General features: G+C 41.9%; 1 protein-coding gene across 2 annotated transcripts in view; it reads right to left on the reverse strand.

Moving 5' to 3' along the window:
• Positions 1–9,508: 9,508 nt before the first annotated feature.
• Akap10 (A-kinase anchoring protein 10) overlaps positions 9,509–23,783 on the reverse strand; it is a 63,513-nt gene continuing 49,238 nt past the window's right edge. For both annotated transcript variants that reach the window (XM_059270861.1, XM_059270862.1), the window contains 4 exons: positions 20,656–20,738; positions 13,104–13,156; positions 12,450–12,545; positions 9,509–10,901 (listed from right to left, as the gene is read on the reverse strand). In XM_059270861.1, coding sequence (XP_059126844.1) covers positions 10,896–10,901; positions 12,450–12,545; positions 13,104–13,156; positions 20,656–20,738 — 238 coding nt within the window. In that variant the 3' untranslated portion in view covers positions 9,509–10,895. The remainder of the gene's footprint in view (positions 10,902–12,449; positions 12,546–13,103; positions 13,157–20,655; positions 20,739–23,783) is intronic.

Raw genomic sequence — 23,783 nt, forward strand, 5'->3', positions numbered from 1 at the left:
CTACTGGGGGACCTTGAGCCAAACCAATGTATTTTCCACACTGTACCCAAATCTACTTTGCACTTTGAAGATTCTGGTACACTGGTTATTCAGACCTTCCAAATTTTATTACACAACATTTAAAAATCACATTTGTAAACCAGACCTTACCAAAAATCTCTCAAGTTATAAAAAACAAATTCGGCCGGGCGGTGGTGGCGCACGCCTTTAATCCCAGCACTCGGGAGGCAGAGGCAGGCGGATCTCTGTGAGTTCAAGGCCAGCCTGGTCTCCAAAGCGAGTTCCAGGAAAGGCGCAAAGCTACACAGAGAAACCTTGTCTTGAAAAAACAAAAAAAAACAAAAAAAAAAAAAAATTCACTATGGTGAACACTAGTTTTCCAAAGTGATTATTTTTACTTGAAAACTCAAAATTTCACCTTGGTAATAAATAATGTCACTGTAGTTTTCTCTTGAAGTGGCAGGTTTTCCTTTGTTCTCCAGAACATGTCTTTTAAACACCAAGTTTGAATAGCTAGCTTGTCCGTGTAAGGAGATTCTATGAAAACAGTGGCCAAGTCATCACCAAGAGCTTTCCCTGGCTGGCCAGTGGTGGCTCACGCCTTTAATCCCAGCACTCGAGAGGCAGAGGCAGGCGGGTCTCTGTGAGTTTGAGGCCAGCCTGGTTTACAGAATGAGTTCCAGGACAGCCAGGGCTGTTTTGAGAGAAACTTGTCTTGAAAAACCAAAACCAAAACCAAACACACACACACACACACACACACACACACACACACACACACACACACGCACGCGCACACACACAACAAAACAAAACCACCTCTCCCTGGACACAGGGCAGTGCTGCAGCATGCAGAAGTGGTGTGGTGTATGTGGTCTTGCCATTTGTCAAAATGTCGAAAAATATGCATTTGAGGGCTGAGACCGAACAATCCATGATATCGTACTATGAAAAGCCATAACCTCATAGATCTCCAGGGAGGGTCTGAGGGATGCTAAAAATCCACAAAGGATGTGCTATTAATGCTGGGCTAGAGTAAGAGAATACCTCAACATCAGCATTTCCTTTTTTTTTTTTTTTTTTTTTTTTTTTTTTTTTTTTTGGACAAAGACCTCTCTAGGTAGCCCAGGTTGGTCTTAAATCTTTAATCATCTGTGCCTCCTGAGTGTCGGGATTATAGGTGAGTAACACCACACATGGCAATGGGAAAACATTTTCAATTGTATACATTACTTTGCAAAGGCAGTAGCTATGAGAATTAAAAAAAAGACAGCCCCAGAGAAGCTAGGTAACAAGGAGGACCCTAAGAGTGACTCATAGATTTCCCTGGGAAGGGAAGAGAAGATCTTCTAGGTAAACTGGGGGGAGGAAGGGGTAGGCAGACAGGAACATAAGGGATCAGTTTGGCCCAGTTGGGGGAGGCATGGGGAGGTAGAGCAATGAAAGAGATACCTTGATAGAGGGGGTCATTTAGGGGTTAGGGAGAAATTCCCAGGAAATCACAAGGATGACCTCAGCTAAGACTCCTAGCAATAGTGGAAAGGTTGCCTGAACTGGCCTTCTCCTGTAGTAAGATTGGTGACTACCCTAATTGTCAACAGAGAGCCTTCATCCACTAACTGATGGAGGCAGATGCAGAGAGCCACAGCCAAGCACTGGGCTGAGCTCCCGGAGTCCAATTGACAAGAGGGAGGAGGGATTGATTGTACAAGCAAGGCGGGGTCAAGATCATGAAGGGGAAACCCGTAAAGACAGCTGACCTGAGCTAATGGGAGCTCATGGACTCTGTATGATAGCTAGGGAGCCTGCATGGGACTGACCTAGGCCCTCTGCATGTGGATGACAGTTGTGTAGCTTAGTCTGTTTGTGGGGCCCCCAGCAGTGGGATCATGACCTGTCCCTGGTGCATGAGCTGGATTTTTTGAACCTATTCCCCATGAAGGATGCCCAGCCCAGCCTTGATGCAGGGGGAGGAGCTTGGTATTGCCTCAACGTGTTATAACATGCTTTGTTGACTCCCATAGGAGGCCTGCTCCTTTCTGAATGGAGGAGTGGATGGGGGCAGGAGAGGGAGCATAGACTGGAAGTGGGGGAGGGAAAAGGAAGAGAGGAGGGAGAGGAAATTGTGGTTGGTATGCAAAATTAATGAAAAATTTTAATAAAAAATACAAAAAGAGAGGATATCTAGTTTAAGGTTTAGAGATGGCGTCTATCTTCAAGGAATTTGTACTTTTTCCATTCAAAAAAATTTTTTTGAGCCACAAAGTGGTAGAGATTGAGGCCAGAGGATTGCTTAAGTCTATCGAGTTCAGGGCCAGCCCAGAAGTCAAAATGAGATCTTGCCTTAAAATGCTAAAAAAGGAAATAAAAAAGTGTGTGTGTGTGTGTGTGAGAGAGAGAGAGAGAGAGAGAGAGAGAGAGAGAGAGAGAGAGAGAGAAAGAGAGAGAGAGAGAGAAAGAGAGAGAAAGAGAAAGAGAGAAAGAGAGAGAGGAGAGAGGAGATTGGGGGGAGAGAAGAGAGAAGTAATGTGGGAAAAGAGGAGAATCAACAAAAATTTTGTTTAAAAAACCTGTAATCAAACCTAATGCTGTGTATGCTAATTAAATTTTTAAATCAAAATATATATAAAAAGAAAATTAAACCCAGTCTTTATGTTTTTATGTTTTCTAAAAATAATAGAGCTTGTAACTGATTTTGTGTGTGTGTGTGTGACAGAGCATGCCTTTAATCCCAGCATTCGGCAGGCAGAGGCAGGTGGAGGCAGGGGCATCTCTGAGTTCAGGGCCAGCATGGTCTACAGAGTAAACTCCAGGACAGCCAGGGTTACACAGAGAAGCTCTGCCGCAAAACAGAGAGAATAAAGCCTTAGCAAAGAACAAGTGGTCATCAGGGTCAGAGAGAAACAAGTAAATTAAGTATACCCTCGTGGACAAATGCTTTGAGAAAAGAACCTGTTTTCCTCCACTGCTCCTTGTTTACACATGAGTGGTTCCACCACAAACCACAACTAGCCCAGCAAAATATACTATCACAGTAACAGAATACATACAAGATATACATTAAATAATAAGCTAGGTCATACATTGTAACTATAACATCACACTTTGAAAATGAATTATTTAGCTTCTACTAGAGCTTGTTTTTTGTTGTTTTTTTTTTAAAAAAAGGAAGAAAACACAATCCAGAATTATCTCTACCTCTGAAATCTGAATGCTAAAATAGTAACATAGTTTCAAACATCCTTCCTCAGGTTAGTAGCTATTACTTTATTAACTTACCCAGTATTTTGTTGTTGAGTTTCCAGACAGAGTCTCACTATGCAGTCCCAGGTGTCCTGGAACTCACTGTGTAGACCAGCCTGCCTCTGCCTCCCAAGTGCTGGGATTAAAGGTGTGCACCACTACACCCGGCCTACTTATCCAGTATTATAATGAAAATGAATGTTACAACTTAAAATAAAGATCTTTGGTCAATTTGGCAACTTTTTAAAAAATTAAATGTATTAATTTGAGTACTTAAAGTTTCAGGAATAGCAATCAGCCAGATGTCTATTTATAATATCTAATTTATTTAATTATACATGCTTATTTTAAAATAACAATATGTATAATACAATAATACAAAATATTGCTTTCCCCCCATTCTCACATTAAATAACATTTCTCTTCAAATCTCCATAAGCATCTTATGCACCAGTGTCTTCCTATTTGCAGCTAGTTTCTTGAAGGAGATCTCCGTGGCTTGCATCTAAGTCATTCGGAGATAGAACACTTTAAAGATACATGCCTGACACTCTTCCATGGAGTCTGGACCAAGCTGTCACATCAGAACTCTCCTCTTCACCCTTGACTTATCCTGAGGGTATTTGTAATCCTCATCACAAAACCACTTGCTTATTGCTTTTGAAATAGCTCTTTGAAAGGTTGGTTTGAAAATGTACTCCTGTAGTAGCGAAGGGATGTTTCCCTGGAATAAGTCTCTCTACCCTGCCTTTACAAATAACAAAACAAAAACAAAAACACAACACCCCTCCCAATTCATTCCTGTAGGAAAAACCTAGAACCTACAAAAAACTTGCCTTGCAGAGGCCAGTATGGGCAAAAAATATGCAGTCACCAGAGGCGGAACAGTTTCAGGAAATGGCAGGCTTAGTTACAGGAGCATGGTAGAGGTGGAGACCAAACTGTTGGGCTGCCATAGATTGTGATGTTTCTTGAGATATAAATGAAGTTGTGGAGAAAGCTGGGAATGGTGTATCAAAAACTTTTTTGGGGAAGGGGAGAGAGACATTCCCTCTATTCTGCAGTAGCTTGGAGCTGGCCAGATCGCAGAGAGGGCAGCCTCCCAAGTAGCAAGGGCCTGCATGTGGATGTCTCACCAATCAGGAAAAGGTGTTCATGGATGTTCAGCATGCTGATGCTGAGTCCTGGTTCAGTAAGGGGGGTTGGGAATTGTCTAAGCATATCAGGACTGTGAGAAAAATGGAATCAATAAAAAAGCGATGTGCAGAATGGGCAGGTTCTAGAGAATGACTCAGCTGGTTAGAAGTTTATGAGTGAAAAGATAGAGAAATCCCAACAGGCTCCTCCCTCTTTCAAAACATATACTGAATTGTCAATATTCGTTTTCTAGACTGTGGGAAGTCTGCCCAGAGAACTGCTGAACAGCTGGGAACCAGAATAGCCCCAAGGGTAAAGAACTGGAGAAGAGGATGAAGAGCAGGAGGAAAAGGAAAATGAGACACCAGCTGTCTATGGAATGATAGTCAGCACAGGAGAACAGGCCAGGAAGCATGGGCAGGATCTCAGAGGGCAGACAGAATCAAGGAGCTGAGAGACAAACAGGAAAGAAAGACTGAGGAGTGATGTTTGGATGTTCTTGGCTTTGATAAACATCTGGACACTAACAAAAGATGATAGGTGCCTTCCTCAGGGAGTCAAGAGTAGGAATTATATTACATTTCTGTGTAGCATGTTACTTTCAAAAAACCAGAATGAAAATAATCATTTCCCTAGCTGCGGTGATGATTTTTAAGGCAGAGATTCTCAAAACTGTAGTCTTAGCAGCAGCTGGAATGAAAATCTGCTGAGAATGAAAACTCTCAAATCCCACCCAGACCTACTAAATCAGAAACCTGAAAGGTTAGTCAGAAAAGGCAGCCAATGTGCTAACAAGTCTTCCTGGGGATTCAGGTGCACACTAAAGCTTAAGAATAGTGCTTTTCAGGCTGGGCATGCAGCTCGGCTGGGGATAGCCTTGTCTAACATGTCCAAAGCCCTGAGTTCGATTATTAGCACTCCATAAATGTGTGTTTTTACATGCCTGTAGTGCTGTCTTGGGAGGTAGGAGATTAAGGAGTTCCAAGTCATCCTCTTCCACACAGGAAGCTGGAAGCCAGCCTGATGTGCTTAAGACGGCCTCAAGACAATAAAAACAAAACAAAACAACCCAGTGCTTTAAGGTGTGGATGGAATCCTTTTCCTTCCGTCCCTCCCTTCCTTTTCTTAAGACAAGGGCTCCACAGCCCAGGCTGCCCTTGCTATACAGCCGAGGATGACCTTTAACTCTAGATCTTCCTGTTTCTAGCTCCTAAGAGCTGGGATTACATATATGTACTACCACACCCAGCTTCAGTTCTTCTTTAACCTTTGACATCTGCTATACTAGTCAGTGATGAGTGCCGGCATCTGTCACAGCAGTGGGGAAGAGGGCTACCTGGTTTGTCTCTAGTTGTGTGATCCTGGAGACTCCTTTATCCTTCCAGCTTTAGTTTCATTTATTAATATAAGAGAGAAAAAAGTACTTACCTTATAAGACTGTGACAAGGATCAGAGAGTGCTTAGCACATCTAAGTGGTCAATCATGCTAGTTATTTTTACCATCAATAAAGAAGGTTCACCAAGCCCACCACTTCATGGAGTAGTTCGATTCCCAGCTAGGTTTCTCCAAGTCCATAATTTTGCATCATGTGTATGTGATACACTTACATTAGTCTTCACGTTTCTAGATTCTAAGAATTAATGTGTCCCAAAGTTCTGCAAAGAGCCTTGAGGTCAAGGCCAATCCTACACTCTCTGTTCATTGTCCTGTTCATAAGGCTGTTTATAACCTGTTCAATATGTGATCAAGCGCTCAAACGTATACCCCTTTGGCAAGTAAATGGAGTGGTGTAGTGACTGGTTCTCATGTAATGGTGAAATTGGGGAAGGTATGGAAGAGTGTTGACTCCCAATAGGGTTCTAGGTGGTAAAGGAATTAAATCTTGATCCAAAAAAGCCACCCAAGTCAAAAATACTAGTATGTATTTTATTTGTTGGTGCTAGGGATGAAACCTAGAGTCCCACACATGCTAAGTATGGGTTACTACCACTGGGGGGTGGAGTGGGGAGAAACACCCTAGGCCAGCATGTTTTTGATGCAACTTTCCACTTCTGGTTCCTTCTTAGTAGAATCTGAGCTCCAGGGAAGTTAATCTTATTTTCTCCTCTCTCACTGAACTATAAATAGTATCTACCGAGTAAGCACTCACCAAACTCGTAGTTCATTAGGAGGAACAAAAGCTGCTCAAATCCGGGTATCTTTGCTGAGCTTTGGTGGCTACCACTTAGAGCTACTCCAGTCTGAAGGGTCTCAGGCAGGCATTTCTTTCAGCTATAAACTATTCTCATTTTACATTATGTGTACATAGGTCTATCTGTATGTGGATATGTGCATGCGAATGTAGGTGCACATGAGGGCTAGATGTGAGGGATCCCCCTGGAGCTGGTGGTTGTGAGTCACTTGACAAGAGCAGTATACTGCTGAGCACTCTCTCCAGCACCTGTTTGCAGTTTTGTGACTGAGTCTTATCAAAGCTGGCCTCAAACTTGTGATCCTTGCGCCTGAGCCTCCTGTGTTCTGGGATTACAGGTGCCAGCACACATGGTGGCTGGTGCCTCTTTCACGACTGGGGGATGGGTTCTTACTATGATTTGGGCAGAGGTTGATTTGGGATCATTATTAGGGACCAGCCTGAAGGCACATTCAAAAAGTGGTCTTGGAAACCTGAAACCAGAAGAAAAGCCAGTTGTTGGAATCCTCACCTCTCATTCATCCTTGGGAAACAGCTCTTTAACCAACTCCAAGGTTTCTTTGCACCCTCCTACCCAAGCCTCAGGTTCCTTGGGTGTCAATGTACCACCTTTAGGCAAGGGGCTTAATGCATCCTGTTCAAGTTCTACAGCATCCTTATAGTGTATCAGAGTAGGCCACTTTACAATGAACCAAGGATACACGCACAAAGTGCCAAGGCAAGAACACTGATCTTGCTGTGTACCCGGGCAGGCCCTCCCTAACCAGACACCCTTGGAACCTTTGCTCACACCAGTACCTTAAATGCCCTCTATGGCCTTCCCCCGTGTCCAGAGCAAAGGGGCAGTTCCTACTCTAAGCCACTCCAACCCCTGCCCAAGCAAAGGGGCAGTTCCTTAGTGCCCAGAGGGTAGGATATCTATTGATATGACCCCCCCCCCAAGATTTAGCCTTGAAGGGTTTTAGCAAGCAGTTTACTTACTACTTCACGGCTCCAGCCGGAGGTCAAAGGCGTGGCCTAGTATGTAGCTGTGCCCAACACCTACAGCTCTCTTGAGTTGCCACCACTCCTACTTCAAGTGTGTACTGGGCACATATTAGTCGAAACGCCTTCCAATTCTGGACTTGGTATACAGCTGAGAGTGGGGAGTCAAGCTTATCCTCAGACAGAGTATGGGGACACATGAAGAGGCCCTGGCCAAGGAAGCATGGCTTCTGATGGGAACCATCCTGCAACAGGCCCAAGTACCTTCTCACTAAAAGGATCGAGTGTCTTAGTTCCAGGAGGTTAGGATTCCATTCTGACAGTATACACGAGATGACTAAGGAAGGCTTACTACAGAAAAATTCTGCTCCAAAATGTCACAGTAATTAGCAATGTGCTGAACACATGGTCATTATGATTTAGAGAGCTGTGATAGTACTTTAATCAAGAGCCTTTCTGTTGCATGTAGTAACAAGTCACTTCACATCATGCTAAAGAAAAATCCAGATGCACTCTAAGCATCCCCAAGGATGAATGAAGACCAAGGCAAGGATACAGGACTGGAGGAAGAAACCAGGAATCTCCAGGCTTAGCAAAGCCTCCTGCTTGTTCACCAGTGCCAACTCCTGCCGTATGAAGTACCCATCTAAGTCAGCCTCCAGGTCATCTTTCCTCGTGGTGACCAACGTCTCCCTCATGCAAAAGCCTTAAGACACAGAATCATCTTGGGGCATTTTAATGAGTTCACCTCAGCTTGACCAGCTAGCATGCTGGAGAAGAGTGAAGAGGAGGAGACAAGAAAGCCACTGGGGGTGCTGAGTCAGGCAGTCTCCACAATGCCTTTAGAGACATAGTTGCTACATCAGCTGCTTAGCTGTTGATACTAAAACCAACCAGCAAAGAAGCCTGGTATGGAGGCTGGGCCTATAATCCCCAAATTTTGGGAGGCTGAAGCCTGGACTACATAGTGAAACCTTGTCTCAAAAAGCTGAAAACAACAACAATGAAGTGTGTAATTTTTCTACAGTTCAGAGTGATCTCCTTCTCATAAAGTATCTACAGAACAAGTCAAAAGCTCTAGTAGTGTAAACAGTTTACATCTCAGAAAGCCTTAATGCATACTGGAACCCAAGCAGAAAAGGCTGTTTCCTGTTTCACTGCTTCACTGGACTTGGCTGATGCCTGCTTTTCACGTTCATCATATCCTACAGGAATGATGACGAAAAGCCCAATTATAATGCTGTCACACTCGCACTGCTAAGCTGACTTTTAACAACCTGCTGACATTCACCTGCTTCTTTAGACTTAAAAACCCTGCCAGGGAATCATTTTGTGGATACATTGCAGAGAGCCTGGAACCCGGTGAGTGTTCAATGTTAGGTCAATCTTATGCTAATTTTAAAATGAGAATAAGGATCTAACATATAGTTGGTCTAATCTCTTTGGGTCACTCTGCTTCTATACCTCACAATAGACAGAGCAGAAAATAAAACCAATCTCAATTTTGCTCATTTCCCCTTAGACATAGCTTATAAATACTGACATCTCTAGCTCAGAAGCACAAAATACATACAAAGAAACCACTAGAAAGTATTTTAACAAAAAACGCTAGTTTAAATAGCTTAGAGTATCACAGAAATTTCTACTCTAAAACATGCAGAGGCAGGAGGAGTCACCCAGAATCACATTTTACTCTATGACCTTTATATTGCTTTTCACTTGAAAGTTTGAAGCAATGTGAAATGGATAGAAATACTTTGCTAAAAGAACAAAATAAACCACCACAGCACATATATTGATAAAAACCTTTCACCTATGCCTACATCCAAATATAAGACTATGTTCAGTAGTGGATCATATTCTGAGGTTTTGTAAAGCAAATGGAAATATTAGGAAGGGTCAATAGAAGAGCCATAAATGCCCTGAAAGCAGGAAGTTGACACCATTTTAAATATAATTCATATATATATATTTAAAATCAAACACAATTAAATAGAATATGGTTTAAGTACATGAATACTTCAGAATAACAGAGTTGGTACATAGTACCAAAAACTTATACACAGCCTTTTTGCTTCTTCTGTTGATAAACAGTGTGCCTCTATACAATCAATATTGCAATGAAATAAATTCTCTATTCATTCAAGACTTTCCCAAGGACAGAGGTGATTAATAATATATATATATATATATACACACACATATATATATATTTTCTTTTGCACACTCTGAGCAAAAGCAACGACACCTAAGAAAACTTCCGTTCTCTCTAAACTCACACACAGGAAGCACTGGCGGCATCATGTGGCCAGGGGAGTGTGCTTGCCAGCGGGTGGCCCAGCCAACGGCAGAGCCACAGGTGCAGAGCCAACTAAGCGGCAGGGCAGTGAGTGAGTTTCCTACTGTCTGAAGACAGAAAGAGAAAAGGCAACTGCACATTTCCCACTCACAGTGAAGAACTGGGGAGACACTACAAAGCGAGTACTTCTTTCCCCCACCTTATTAGAAAAATAAAATCTGAGAATGTGTTCCAAGTACCACATGGCAAAAACTGGAGTGATACTTAATTTTTTCCCACGTGTATTCCGAAGAGGGAATAAAGTATCTGGAGCATGGCATTCCTATGGAGGAATGGGTCTTGATGCTCAAAGTAAGCTAAATGTGCCCTTTTGCTAGCAGAGGAGAAACTAGCTTTAAGGATATAATAACATCACAGGAGTGAATGAAATGTGAAAGTTGTGTTCTGTCACCAAAGAGAAGGATGACATCACTGAGGCCTGACCCATGACTTGTCAGCTTCTCTCTAAATGAATGCCTCTGTGAAGGAAGACTACACAAGGGATCGTCACCTGCTTCACAAGCTGCTGGCCCACATCGCCACTTGGAGCTGCACGCTCCAGGTAGGACTGACTCACCTGTGAATTTTAGGACAAAAACAAGCACCTCTGTCTCGTGCTTTCTGATACTGCTAAGGATGGAGTCGGCTGCAAGCATGTGGACCATACACCAACTCACGCTTCTCTGCCTCACAGGATGTGGTCCCTGTCTATTCCAGTGGGTAACTCTCTCATAGCGGGTTACAGCTACTGGAAAACGAATTGTCTAGTAATGTCACCAATACCACTTTGTATCTTGTGACTCACTGTGTTACCATCATGTGCATCTATGTCTACATTTAACAACAGATCTTGGACTGTCTTGCATTCTTTCTTGGAAACAACAGTGATTTAGCAGTGGAAAGAAACGCAGTGCTCCATTTTCATCGCTGTGTTGAAGAATCCAACCAAAGGGAAAAGTTCTTATTTTTCAAAATCACATTTTCTTATCTCTCGTTTTGAGTCACAGCTGGGAAAAAAGAAAACAAAAAGAAAAAGGTAAGGTACATTCCTGTAGTAAGTGATATATTATCAGCACAGATAAAAGAAGTGCCCAGCATGTACACAGTGCTTCCTATGTGCCAGAGCTTAGGGGACAGCTGAGTACTTTCTTGTGAGGCAAAGTATTAACCATGCTCAGATATCCCAAGTCAACAGGAGCTTAAAGAAGCTAAGAACTTGCTTTTATTTTTCTGTTTGGTCAATGGTTATTAGAACAAAACCATTCATTTTTCTCTCTTTGTGAGTTCATGTGTGTGTACGTATGTATGTATGTTTGTATGTGCACTTGTGTGCACATTGTGTGGAAGCCAGAGGTGAACTCTGAGTGCCATTCTTCAGGGACTGTCCACTTTGTTTTTGAGGCAGGGACTCTAACTGGCCTGAAGCTCAGAAACTAGGCTACGCAGGCTAGGCAGTGAACCCTAGGAATCCATTTGTAAGCACCAGAATTATAAACAAACGCTGCTGTACCAGGCTTTTTAATGTGGATTCTAGGGACCAAACTCAAGTCCAAAGTACTTCATCAATTGAGCAATCTCTATAGTCTGTCAATGTCCCCCCACCCCCACCCCCACCCCCAGACAGGGTTTCTCTGTGTAGCTTTGGAGCCTGTCCTGGAACTCCCTCTGTAGACCAGGCTGGCCTCGAACTCACAGAGATCCGCCTGCCTCTGCCTCCCGAGTGCTGGGATTAAAGGTGTGCGCCACCACAGCCACTCGGCATGTGTTTTTTTTTTTCCTCTCTAAATTTTCCTTTTCATTCCTCACTTCATCAAATCTCGTGGGCTCTATTCAGTTTGCCTTCTTTACTTTAGGAGCCAACTGTCAACAGTGGGCTAGGGAATCACTTCCATTCTACTGCTTTCAAAGATTACCTACTCACTGTCCACTATCTGGAAACATACTTTGTTTTGTTCATCAGTCTTGCAGTTCCTTATGATGAAAGGTAATTCCTATAGCAGTTAATACTTCAGAGGCAAGTATAGAAGTATTCTAATATCGTGTGTGTGTGTGTGTGTGTGTGTGTGTGTGTGTGTGTGTGTGTAGGTATCTGAGGCATTGATCAGATCTTGGTGTTACAGGTGGTTGTGGATTCGCCAAATTCAGGTCCTGAGCAAGAGCAGTATGCACTCTTAACCACAGAGTCCTAATTCTAGCCCCACAGCCCCCCCCCCGCCTTTTTTTTTTTTTATTATTAAACACTCAAAATGTGTGCGTGTGTGCACATGTGTTTGTTTATTTACCTTACAAAAGCCAGGTCAGGGCAGAGATACATTTCAGTTGGTAGAGTGCTTTGGTAATATTCACAAAGCCCAAGGGTGGCTCCCAGCACCACACAAACCAGTTGTGATGGCACAGCCTATAATTCTAGCAGCTGGGAGGTGGAAGTGGGAAGATCAGGAGTTCTAGGTGGACATTAGTCACAAGACTTTGAGCCTAGCCTGGGCTACATTAAGACCCTGTCTCAAACAAACAACAACAACAATAAAAGGCTGTCAGAGCAGAAGTCACCCTACCTTTGTAGATTTCTCTAATGGTTGATCATAGTGTGCCTGCTGCATAACGTCACTTACTATCATCTTAGCAATCTTCCAAGCTAGCTCCTCTTGGGCCTGAAAGAAGTAATTCAAACTGTTAATAATGACCATTCATTAGGAGGATCAAGATACATATAATCAGTCTTCCAAACATGGCTATCGTTTGGATAAAAAGCGCCTTCCCATATATAAAAGAATGGGCACCTGTGGCTCTGATACATTAACATGTAATTCACTGTCTGACAGAGTCAGCTACTGAGTAGCCAACATCATGACTACTTTGTTTGCTGGTCAGGACAGAACACTTTTCTCCTACTCCCATCTCGATGTACTTAACTATTCCAAAGACAAGCTTCCCTGCTAACACCACAACTGAAACTGGTGAAGAAAACATCTCCACTTCTGTCTCTACACTAATGACCTGGTATGGCTGCAGTGGCCACAGTCTGAAGATACTTTCACTGTTAACACTGGGCAATTATTAAATGCTAAGAGGAGCCTCTCCTGTTACAGACAGGATAAGAGGGCACCGATATGTCATCTGTGTAACAAGAAAAGCAAAGGAAGAAAATGTGGAGTCCTCCTGAGCCAAGGCAGACCTTCTTCTTCTGTAAGAACACACTCAAGACTTACCTCATCAGTATTCCCTTGCACCCACTTCTTCATAGCTTGTGAGAACATGAATCCTAGCAAACAAAGCCAAAGTGAGTATGGATTTTAAGTGTAATTTTACATTACTAATGTTTTTAGGAGATATCACTTAGACATAGATATTCTTTCCTAGTGTCCCATTAAAAACATTAATAAGAACAGTTTATATTGCTTCTATAAGAGTGTTTAAAATCACTTTGTGGAAATTGTAATTTAAAATTCTGGGTTTTCCTTCTACTCTTCTTACCAGATGAAGATGATTAATGTTGGACTTGGAGCTAACTCTGAAAACCAACCAACCAACCCCTAATCAATACACTGCTTTGGTGTAAGAATCTACCAACACATCAGGAGACTGATGGATGCATCTGTTTTTCTCCCCAGTCTGAAAGCGTCCTTCAAATATTTCCTTTCTTTGTCTTTTCTTTCAGTTTTTTGGTTTTTTGAGACAGGGTTTCCTCTGTGTAGCCCTGGCTGTCTTAGAACTCACTCTGTAGACCAGGCTGGCCTCGAACTCATAGAGATCCACCTGCCTCTGCCTCTTGAGTGCTGGGATTAAAAATGTGTGCCAACACCGCCTGGCAGTCTTTCTTTAAAAAAAAAAACAAAAACAACAAAAAAAAACTTTAACAAATTATTTATTTATTTATTGGGGACGAGTGGGAACTCGTAAGTGTAGAGATCAGAAGACAACTTAAAGTAATTGATTCTTTCCTTCCACCATGGGTGTCAAGTTTGGTCACAAATGCCTTTACTCCCTGAGCCACCTCTCTAGTCCCAAATTAATTCTTAGGGTAAGACTCTAATTCAGCAGCTGAGATGAGCCTAGACATGCCATTCATGAAAAATACAAAATCCAGATCTTTTTCCTTCAATAATTTTTATTATTGAAGGTTAAAAAAAAGAAAGAAAGAAAAAAAAAAAGAAAAAAAATATTGCCTGGAGGTAGATAGTGGCACGTTTTTAATTTCAGCACTCAGAAGCAGAGTAAGTTTGGTCTGGTCTACATAGTAAGTTCCAGGACAGCCAGAACTGCATAATGAAGATCCTGTCTCAAAAACAAAATAACAACAAAAAAGGTTTATTTACTCGTTATTATGTGTCTGTGCACATGAGTGCAGGAGCCCATAGACGCCATAGCATTGGATCCCCTGGAGCTGGAGTTACAGGTGGTTTTGAGCCACCCCATGTGGATGCTGGAAACTATATTCCAGTCTTCCAAAAGAGCAGCAAGCATTCTTAACCACTGAGTCATCTCATCTCTCCAGCCCTCCATTTAAGGTTTTAAATACTAGTCTGATCATCAGTTATTACCAAGCAGAGTCACATGGCTGCTGAATTATTTACTTCCTACACTACTCTCCTGCAACTGCTTGACTTTCAATCTTCAGTCTGGACTCTTCCTTCTAATTCCTGCTAACACCTTATCTCACTTTAAATCCTCTTCTTAGTACCAGTCCTACAGAATGACAGTCTTCTTGATATCTCTCTCTCTCCAACACTATTTCTTTCAAATTTTACTGCCAGAGAAATGCTTCTGGCCAGCAGTCAGCTCTGAAACCCAGTACCATAAAGTTCACACTTCAATCTCCTTAATTTGGGAGGGATAGAAAGGCTCTCCCAAAGACAGGCACAGGGAGGGTGCCACTGGAAGGGCACATGCTCACATCTTTTTGTAATTCCTTCTTATTATTTTAACATTTATTATTTTTATGTTTGTATTTTGAGACAGGGTTTCTCTGTGTAGCCCTGGCCGTCCTGGAACTCACTCTGTAGATCAGGCTGCTTCTGCCTGCCCTGGAGATGGTTGTGAGTCACCTGCCTTTGAGTGCTGGGAACCAAACTTGAGTTCTCTTGCAAGAGAAGAAAGTTTTCTTAACTGCTGAGCCATCTCCCCAGCTCCCTGCTATTTTTTGAAATATAACTAACTTTGTTTGCCCTGAGATAAAATTTCTCATGTTTTCAGAAACTTCTAAGATATTCACAAGTCTTTTTTAAAATTTAAATATATATATATATAAATTATGGGGGGGGGGCATGAATGTGCTCTGACCCAAGTATGGAGACCAGAGAACAATTCTGTGGAGTTGGCATGGGTTCCTGGACTGAACTCAGGTTGCCAGGCTTACATGGCAAGTACCTTTACTTAATGAGCCATCTTGCAGACTCAGGATCTTTCTTAAAATTCAGTCTTTTTCTCTGTGCTCTATTACCAGGGTCTCAAAAGCCAAATCAGAACTATAGGCAGCAAATGACAAAAAATCAGCTGTCCTCAGCAAAGGCAGGCAGAGGAGGGGGGTTGAGCTACAAAAATTCTTGCCAAAGGATAGTATGAGTCAAACCCCTGTTGTGCTATTTGTGATGATAGTATTAAGCGTCAATCTTGACAGAATCTAGACTTCCTGGGGAAGACCTGCCCACTGAGGGTGGCACCATTCTCTGGGTGGAGCCTTGAACTCTACAAATGATGAAAGGGAACTGAACAGCCACGCACATTTATCAGTCTCTGCTCCTGCTCTGGACTGATGTGACTGGCTGCTTCGAGCTCCTGTCTCCTCAAGCTCCCTGCCATGATGGGCTGGATCCTTGACTGCGAGACAGAATAAGCCCTTTCTCCCTTCAGTTGCTTTTGTTAGATTATTTTATTACAGAAAAACAATTAATCTGCTAAAACCACAACTTCTTGAGCCCCCAGTTTCTTCATTTGTAGAAGAGGTAAGTATAGACACAGATGCATCACCTAAGAACTACATAAGCTTGAAAACTCCCACAAGTAGTCACTATTTAGGATCTGAGCAGGGAGGGACGACTTTTTTTGAGTATCTGCAAACTAAAATGTTACATATAAGAAAATTTACATGTCTATTCCAAAGACAACTAAGTTTAAAAATGACTTCGTTCTGAAATAAAATATAGCCCATAATTTTATCACTCATATAATCACATAATGGAATTTAAAAACTAATCTATCAACAAAGGTTGACTAATATCTGCTAGGCACAATTTTAGAAACAGGGAATATATTGGCAAATAAGGATAAGACAACAGCCTTGAGTTCCCAGTGCTAATGTCATAGTTACACAAGAGGAAAGCTATACAACAGTAAGCTGGTGGCTCATGTGGACAGGGAAAGCTTGTCTGAGTGAGGGGTAATACTGAGAGGAGAGGAACCAATCACTGCACACAGACCGCAGCAGGGCAGCAGCTACAGAAGGCCCTATGAAGGAAGAAACTGCAACTGTAAAGCACAGCTAATTAGAGCTTGGCTTGTCAAAGAGAGTGGTTCAAAGTAACACTACAGAGGCCAGAGGGGGCAATCGGAGGTTCCAGCAAGGAGGACAGATTTTATTTCAAGTGCAGTAGGATGCCAGGAGGAAGGAATAGAGTGGATGATGAAGCAGCAGAGAAGGTAGGTGTGACCCCTTGACCATGCTGCGTTCTCTGGCTCAGTCCTCAATTCTTGTTTCACAGCAGAGGATAAGGGGGAATGAAAAGTAAAAGCTCACGGCCCTCCATTTTGTATGCTTAATTGCTATTAAACTTTCTGTACATCTTTTCAGGCGGTATTTTAATATATAACTTCAATATTAGGGAAGAGTCTCAATTTTTTTGGCCTGGAACTCACCACTATAGACCAGACTGGCCTCAAACTCAGAGATCCACCTGCCTCTGCCTCTCTGCTTCCCAAATGTTGGGATTAAAGGATCATGGCACCACAATGACATGGAGAGTCTGTTGAACAACTATAAACATTTCCTACCAAAATGTGTAATTTCCAGTTTACAAGAAATGCCAAGGAAAATTAGCTGAGTAACATAATTAGGAAAGTCTAGGAGGCAGAGAATTCTGGAATTAGCCTCATGTGTTTAACAAGTCAGAGGCCTAAGAAAGGAACCAAGCCAGAGGAAAGCTGACAGACTGTACCTTTTATTTATAGCTCTGGCACTGGGCATAGTGCTTGGCACTCAGGATGACTGAAGTATTTTCCGAATGTAGCAATGACCACCATGGGAAGTAGGGGTGTACAGATGTGCTTAATCAAATAGCATAAACTACTAGTCATGATTTCATGTAATGTGTCTTGATTAAAAGTTCAAGTAACAGGATGGAGAGTTGGATCAGAGGTTAAGAGCACGGGTTGCTCTTGCAGAGGACCTGAGTTCAGTTCCCAGCACCATATGGTAGTTCACAATCATCTGTGATTCCAATTTCAAAAGACAGAGCCCTCTTCTGCCCTTTATGGGCATCAAGCATGCACATGATGGGCACGCGTGCGCATGTGTACACATACACACACACACACACACACGCGCGCGCGGCGCGCGCGCGCGCACGCACACACACACACACACAAACCTCATATACATAAAATAAACCTTAAATTAAAACAAACAAACCATAATGGTCTTAATGGATGGAACTGCTGGCAGAAATGTAATCCTGTTGCCTGTTCTTCTAATGTAACACAAACTAAACTGCTCTTCTACTATGTGCCTAACTCATGAGCACCACCATTCCTGACTAGACTCCGACAAGAAGCCTCTTTACTTCTTCTCTTAAACGGCTGTGTTCTATTTCCAAATGGCTGCCAGAACAATTCTTACAACACGTCATGTGACATCACTTCTCTAACCCAACCTGCCATGACTCTCCATCAGCCTCTCTAATCTTTGCGGTGGTCCTTACCACCACCTACCATTCTTTTTTCTGCTCCCTCTACTCCGAACACACTGGTCTTGTCCTTTAATCACGTGGTGTGCTCCAATTCAGTCCTCCTCCTCCTCCTTCCTTCAGCTTAGACACCACTGGACCGACACCCTGGACGGACACCCCTCTCTTCCTAAGCCTAAGCTAAACTTTCTGAAGATTACTTTTCAAATACTACTTCCCACTTTTCTGACAATCCCTTATCCTGCATTTAATTTATACTATAGTACTTATGGCTAAGTACTGAACTTATGCATAAGCTGTGTTTATCTGTCTACTGTCTGTCTCCTCACTGTCATGAGTCACACAGAGACAACAGTACCTGTTTTTCCTAAGCACTGAGAGTGTCATATGCACAGTAGACACTTACTACATTTTAGAATGAATGGCATGAAGAGATTGAATAATTAGGATGAACAGAAACAGAGAACTCAAAAGTCATTTACTGGGCTATGGGCACAGCTTAGTAGCAGAACACTGCTTGGCATGTACCAGGAACTGGGTGTAATCTCCAGCACTGAAAAAGTGTTACATTTTTTTTTTTTTTACTCTCTATGCTCTTTTCAATCAAACACCTTAGACATGTCTGATGAGACAGGAAATAAACCCATGAAATGGGTAAATAAGGTCAACTAGAAAGCAGACTGTTCTATATTACTTCAATAACTTTTGCTTTTTTTTTCTTTAAAAATGTCTATCTGACTTAAGGGTAGATCATTTATCAAAAGAGGGGTGAAATTCTCTATCAAAATATAACTGCATTAAGGCTCAGCAAGTAAAGCACTTGTGCAAGTGTGAGAACCTGAGTTCAATTACCAGCACCCAGGAGAGTCAGGTGTGGTAGTGTGTGGGTGCAATGCTAGCACTCCTATGGTAGAGAGGAGGTGGAGGTTCTAAACATTACACCCACAACGTACATTAAGAAAAAAAATATATATATATATGTGTGTGTATGTATTTAAAAATAGATAAAGCACAAAGAAGCCAGTGCTATTAAACCCAAAAGGAAGACTAACAACAGCTCCTATTTTAAACCTAATCAAGCAGGGCACTTTCTTTTACAAAGTTGGTATCATTTACTCAATGCAGTACAGTTGATCCAGCCACACTGACAAGTTCTAGATGTCATCTGAATGGATCCACATTTGTTTCCAAAATTTTCTTGTGTGAACCAATTATTTGGAACTGAAATCAGTCACAAAGAATGCATTTTTATAATAATAAAAAAAAAAGACTTGAAAGGAACAGTTAGGTGTGCATGTATGCCTTTAATCTCAGTACTCAGGAGATAGAAGATGACAGATGTCTGTGAATTCCAGGCCAGTTAGGGATATATAGTGAGACTGTCTCAAAAAAAAAAAAAAAAAAGGTGAGGAGACAGACAAACTTGAGGGGCTAAGGAGAGGGCTCAGTGGGCAGAGTGCTTGCTATGTTCAGATCCCCAGAACCCATATAAAAAGATGGGTGTAACTATACATCTGCAACCTCACTGCTGGGGTATGAGTTGGTGGAGACAGGCTGGGGGTAGGGCTTGATTGGTCAGTCAGTCTAGCTGAAAGGCAAATTTCAGGTTTTGTTAGAGACCCTGTTTCAAAAATATAGCCGGGCAGTGACACACACCTTTAATCCCAGCACTCGGGAGGCAGAGGCAAGCAGATTTCTGTGAGTTCGAGGCCAGCCTGGTCTACAGAGTTGAGTTCCAGGAAAGGCTCCAAAGCTACACAGAGAAACTCTGTATCAAAAAAACAAAACAAAACAAAAAAGGAAAATATAAGGTGAAGAAATGATTAAGGAAACCATTCCCACATCAATCTCTGGCCTCAACCCATGCCTGTGTGGTGAGTGAATACATGAATATATACCACACACACACAAAATGAGAAAAGAAAACAAACTTTAAATCCTAAGACTGGACTAAGCCACTCTTCTACTGACTGTCAGACAAAGGGTCTGGATTTCAACTCATTATTTTCCATACATATTCCATAACGATTTCCAGTAATAGAGGAACTTTAATAAACCAAAGGATCACAAGATAAGCCACATGCCAACCTAGACTGAATGTATACCTTTAAATCAAAAGGAAAAAATGCATCCCCACTGCTGTGCCTTCTGTAGTAGCAAAGTCAAGTTCAATAACCTTTTATTCAAAGGAAGAGATTGTGCAGAGGTATGGTACACAATGTCCTCACACTCAGGTATGGTGGTATTTTATTTGTACTGAAATGTGATTTTATTTGTATGTTAATAAATAAAGTCGCCTGGGGGTCAGAGCTAATAGCAAGCCATAGCAGAAGCCGGCAGTGGAAGCCGGGCAGTGGTGGCGCACGCCTTTAATCCCAGCACTTGGGAGGCAGAGCTATGCGGATCTCTGTGTGTTCAAGGATACAGCCAGCATGGAGACACACGCCTTTAATCTCAATACCAACCATAGAAGACCCGGAGGTCTGTATAGATGGGCAGTGATGAGGGGGTCATGTGGTTGGGTTACAACCAATGAGAAGGCAGAACAGAAAGTCACTAAAAAGACAGACACACAGGAAGTAGGTCTCTTGCTGAGGGGAAGGACAGCAGCGGTAGTGAAGGGTAACAAAGGGTTTTTAGCTCTTAGCTAGTGCTCTGACCTCTTGGGCTTTTAATTCTGCATTTGGCTCTGTGTTTCTTATTTAAAAAAGACTGTTACATCTACACTCAGGTGTATCTATAAACACAGAGTAAAACACTTAGAAGTCACAACCACTGTAAACCTTAAATACCCTTCACTTATAGTTAGTATCTAATGTGAGCAAAAGCTTAATATAAAGAATAAAAAAATACTACATACAACCTTTTGATTTCTTTACATCAGGTTCAGGCTCAGATTCTCGGATGAACTGCCCCAAGTCACTGACTCTTCCAAAGGACATCTTCCTAAACATGATGAAAAGAAGAAAATAATTTCTAAAATTCAAAATCAAGTTTAAGTAGCTCATCTATAGTTCAAAAGCTAGAAACACAATTCATAGCAATTCGAGTTATTCAAAGAAAGGTTTAATTGAAACAGAACCTCTTTTCATGGAGACAATCTCTAATTCAATGGAATTCCTTTTAAAACCCCAAAAAAGGTTTATGAAATGTAACAGTAGGTAATTCAAGTTTTGAATTTCTTTCTTTTCTTTTTTTTTTTAATTTTTTTTTTTTTTAAGTTTTTCAAGACAAGGATTCTCTGTGTAGACCAGGCTGGCCTCAAACTCACAGAGATCTGCCTGCCTCTGCCTCCTGAGTGCTGGGGTTAAAGGCATGTGCCACCACCACCACCACCGCCACCGCCGCCACCGCCACTGCCACCACCAGCACCACCAGCACCACCAGCACCACCAGCACCAGCACCAGCACCACCACCACCACCACCACCACCCGGCAAGTTCTGAATTTCATACAGAAAATAGACATAAGACTAGCCAAGACAGGAGCTGGAGAGATGGCTCAGAGGTTAAGAGCATTGGCTGCTCTTCCAGTGGTCCTGAGTTCAATTCCCAGCAACCACAGGGTGGCTCACAACCATCTGTAATAAGATCTGACACTGTCTCCTGATGCAGACAGAAGCATAAGAAATAAATAAGTAAATCTTTAAAAAAAAAAAAAAAAAAAAAAGACTAGCCAAGACAATTTTGCAAAAGAAGAAACAAAAAAGTCTGATTTGGTTTACATGATCAGAATACATGACAACTCAAGGATGAAACTGTAGTTCTGTAGTATAGTATGTGCTAGCACAGATGAGGCCTGGACTCAATCCTCAGTACTGAAGACAGAACAAAACTAAGACAACCAACCAAAACCGTCTCCTAAACTCATGAGTGAAATCACCAAACACAGAACGGAGTATAATACCAACACAGTGTAACAGTGATTATGTGAGCAGGAAGGGAAGAAGATAATCACTTGTGAGTAATTAAAGGGGACAATAAGCTTATGCACACTTATTGCAACAAGCTCTTTCTTTTATTTTGTTTGCTTTGGTGTTTTGCCTGCATGTATGTCTGTGTCAAAGTGTCAGAACTTGGAGTTACAGACAGTTGTGAGCTTCCATGTGCATGCTGGGAATTGAACCTGGGTCCTCTGGAAGAGCAGTCAGTGCTCTTAACCGCCAACCCATCTCTCTAGCCCAAGCTTATTATTATTTTTTTTTTAATTAAAAAACAACAAAACTATCTATTTGTAATTACAAGTTAAAAGAAGAGAAGCTAAAACAAGAGAAGCTGGTATCTATGTATTATTTTACTTTGGAAAAGGGTCTTATTTTAGAGACATTCTAGGAATTCTCATCTTATATGGCATGTATTTATGTCAGAATACCAACATACAAACATGTATTTGCCTTGGGAAAAACTTCCTAGGTGCTAAAAGAATAAAACTAAAACAAACAATGAAACCTTTAAAAGATGAAAGTGAAAAAAACATTTTATATACATTATTTTAAAATTTATTATATATAAAAAACTAAATGAAACATTTTGTAACTGACAGACTGGTGGGGTTGTTTTGTTTTGTTGGTCTTTTTTGTTTTGTTTTTGAGACAGGGTCTCTATGTAGCCCTGGCTGTCCTGAAACTTGCTCTAGAGAGAGATTTGATGCTGTAACAAAAGGTGTGAGCCATCATGCTTGACTACCAACTAACTTGTTTTTTTGTTTTGTTTTGTTTTTTGAGACAGGGTTTCTTTGTGTAGCTTTGGAGCCTGTCCTAGAACTCACGCTGTAGACCAGGCTGGCCTTGAACTCACAGAGATCCTCCTGCCTCTGCCTCCCGAGTGCTGGAATTAAAGGCATGTGTCACCACCAACTGACTTTCTTATGTGAGGCTCTAAGTAAACGAACAATTCCATAAGAGTACATTTCATCTTCAAGAAAGAAATTATTTGGATTTTGTCCACCATTTTCTTTTTCTTTTTTAAAAATGTATGTGTGTATACTTGTTCATGTGTGTATGTTTGCATGAGTGTGTGTGCATGTGCATATGTGTAGGCCAGAGGTTGATTTCAGGCACGTTCTTCAATTACTCTTCACTGTACTTATTATTGTTTAAACGTATAATCCATTTGTTTATTTATGTAGTGGCAGGGGAAGCTCATACACTGCAGCACCTGTGTGGAGGTCAAAGGACAACTCATGGGAGCTAGTTCTCTTCTACCACGTGGGTCTCAGGGATTAAATTCAGGTGGTCAGAATTGGCAGCGAGTGCCTTTGCCTAATGAGCCATCTTACTGGCCCTGTCCATCTTATGTTTTGAGCCCGGCCTCAAAACTGAACTGAACCTGGAGCTTGTTGATTTAATTCAGACGGACGGCCAATGAGCCCCAGGGATCCTTCTGCCTCTCCAGTCAGGAAACACAAGCCCATGCCTGGCCTCTCCAGTCTGGAAACACAAGCCCATGCCTGGCTTTTTATTTGGTGACTAGAGGTCAGACTCAGGTCCACATCCTTACACTCTGTCTACCATTTTTAAAAGATTACTATGATCATTAAACATTACTCAAAAGCTAGGCAGGCAGGACGGCACAGTGGGTAAGGGTGCTTTCAGCAGCAAGCCTGGAAACTGGAGCTCAGGCCCAGAGAACCGTGAAAACAGAGAACCACTCAACAAAGTGGGTCCTCTGGCCTCCACATCTGCACACGACATGTGTGCCCACATAGACATTTCACATAATCACACACACACAATTTAAAAAAAAAATTACTACAAGCTAACACAGTCAATGTGCACTTTCAAAGACAATGTGATTAAACTTTTTGTTTTCCTCAGTTTTTTCTAGACTTCTCAGCCATCCAAATGCCGCTGTTAAACTGTTAAGAAGGAGTACAGCACAGGGTAAGTAATCAAATCTATACAAGTTTACGTGTTCATCACACCACACTTAGGGTAGGGTAATCACACACACACACACACACACACACACACACACACACACACACACACAC

The sequence above is a fragment of the Peromyscus eremicus genome, chromosome 8a (genome assembly GCF_949786415.1).
Source record: "Peromyscus eremicus chromosome 8a, PerEre_H2_v1, whole genome shotgun sequence".
In the NCBI taxonomy this organism is placed as follows: Eukaryota; Metazoa; Chordata; class Mammalia; order Rodentia; family Cricetidae; genus Peromyscus; species Peromyscus eremicus.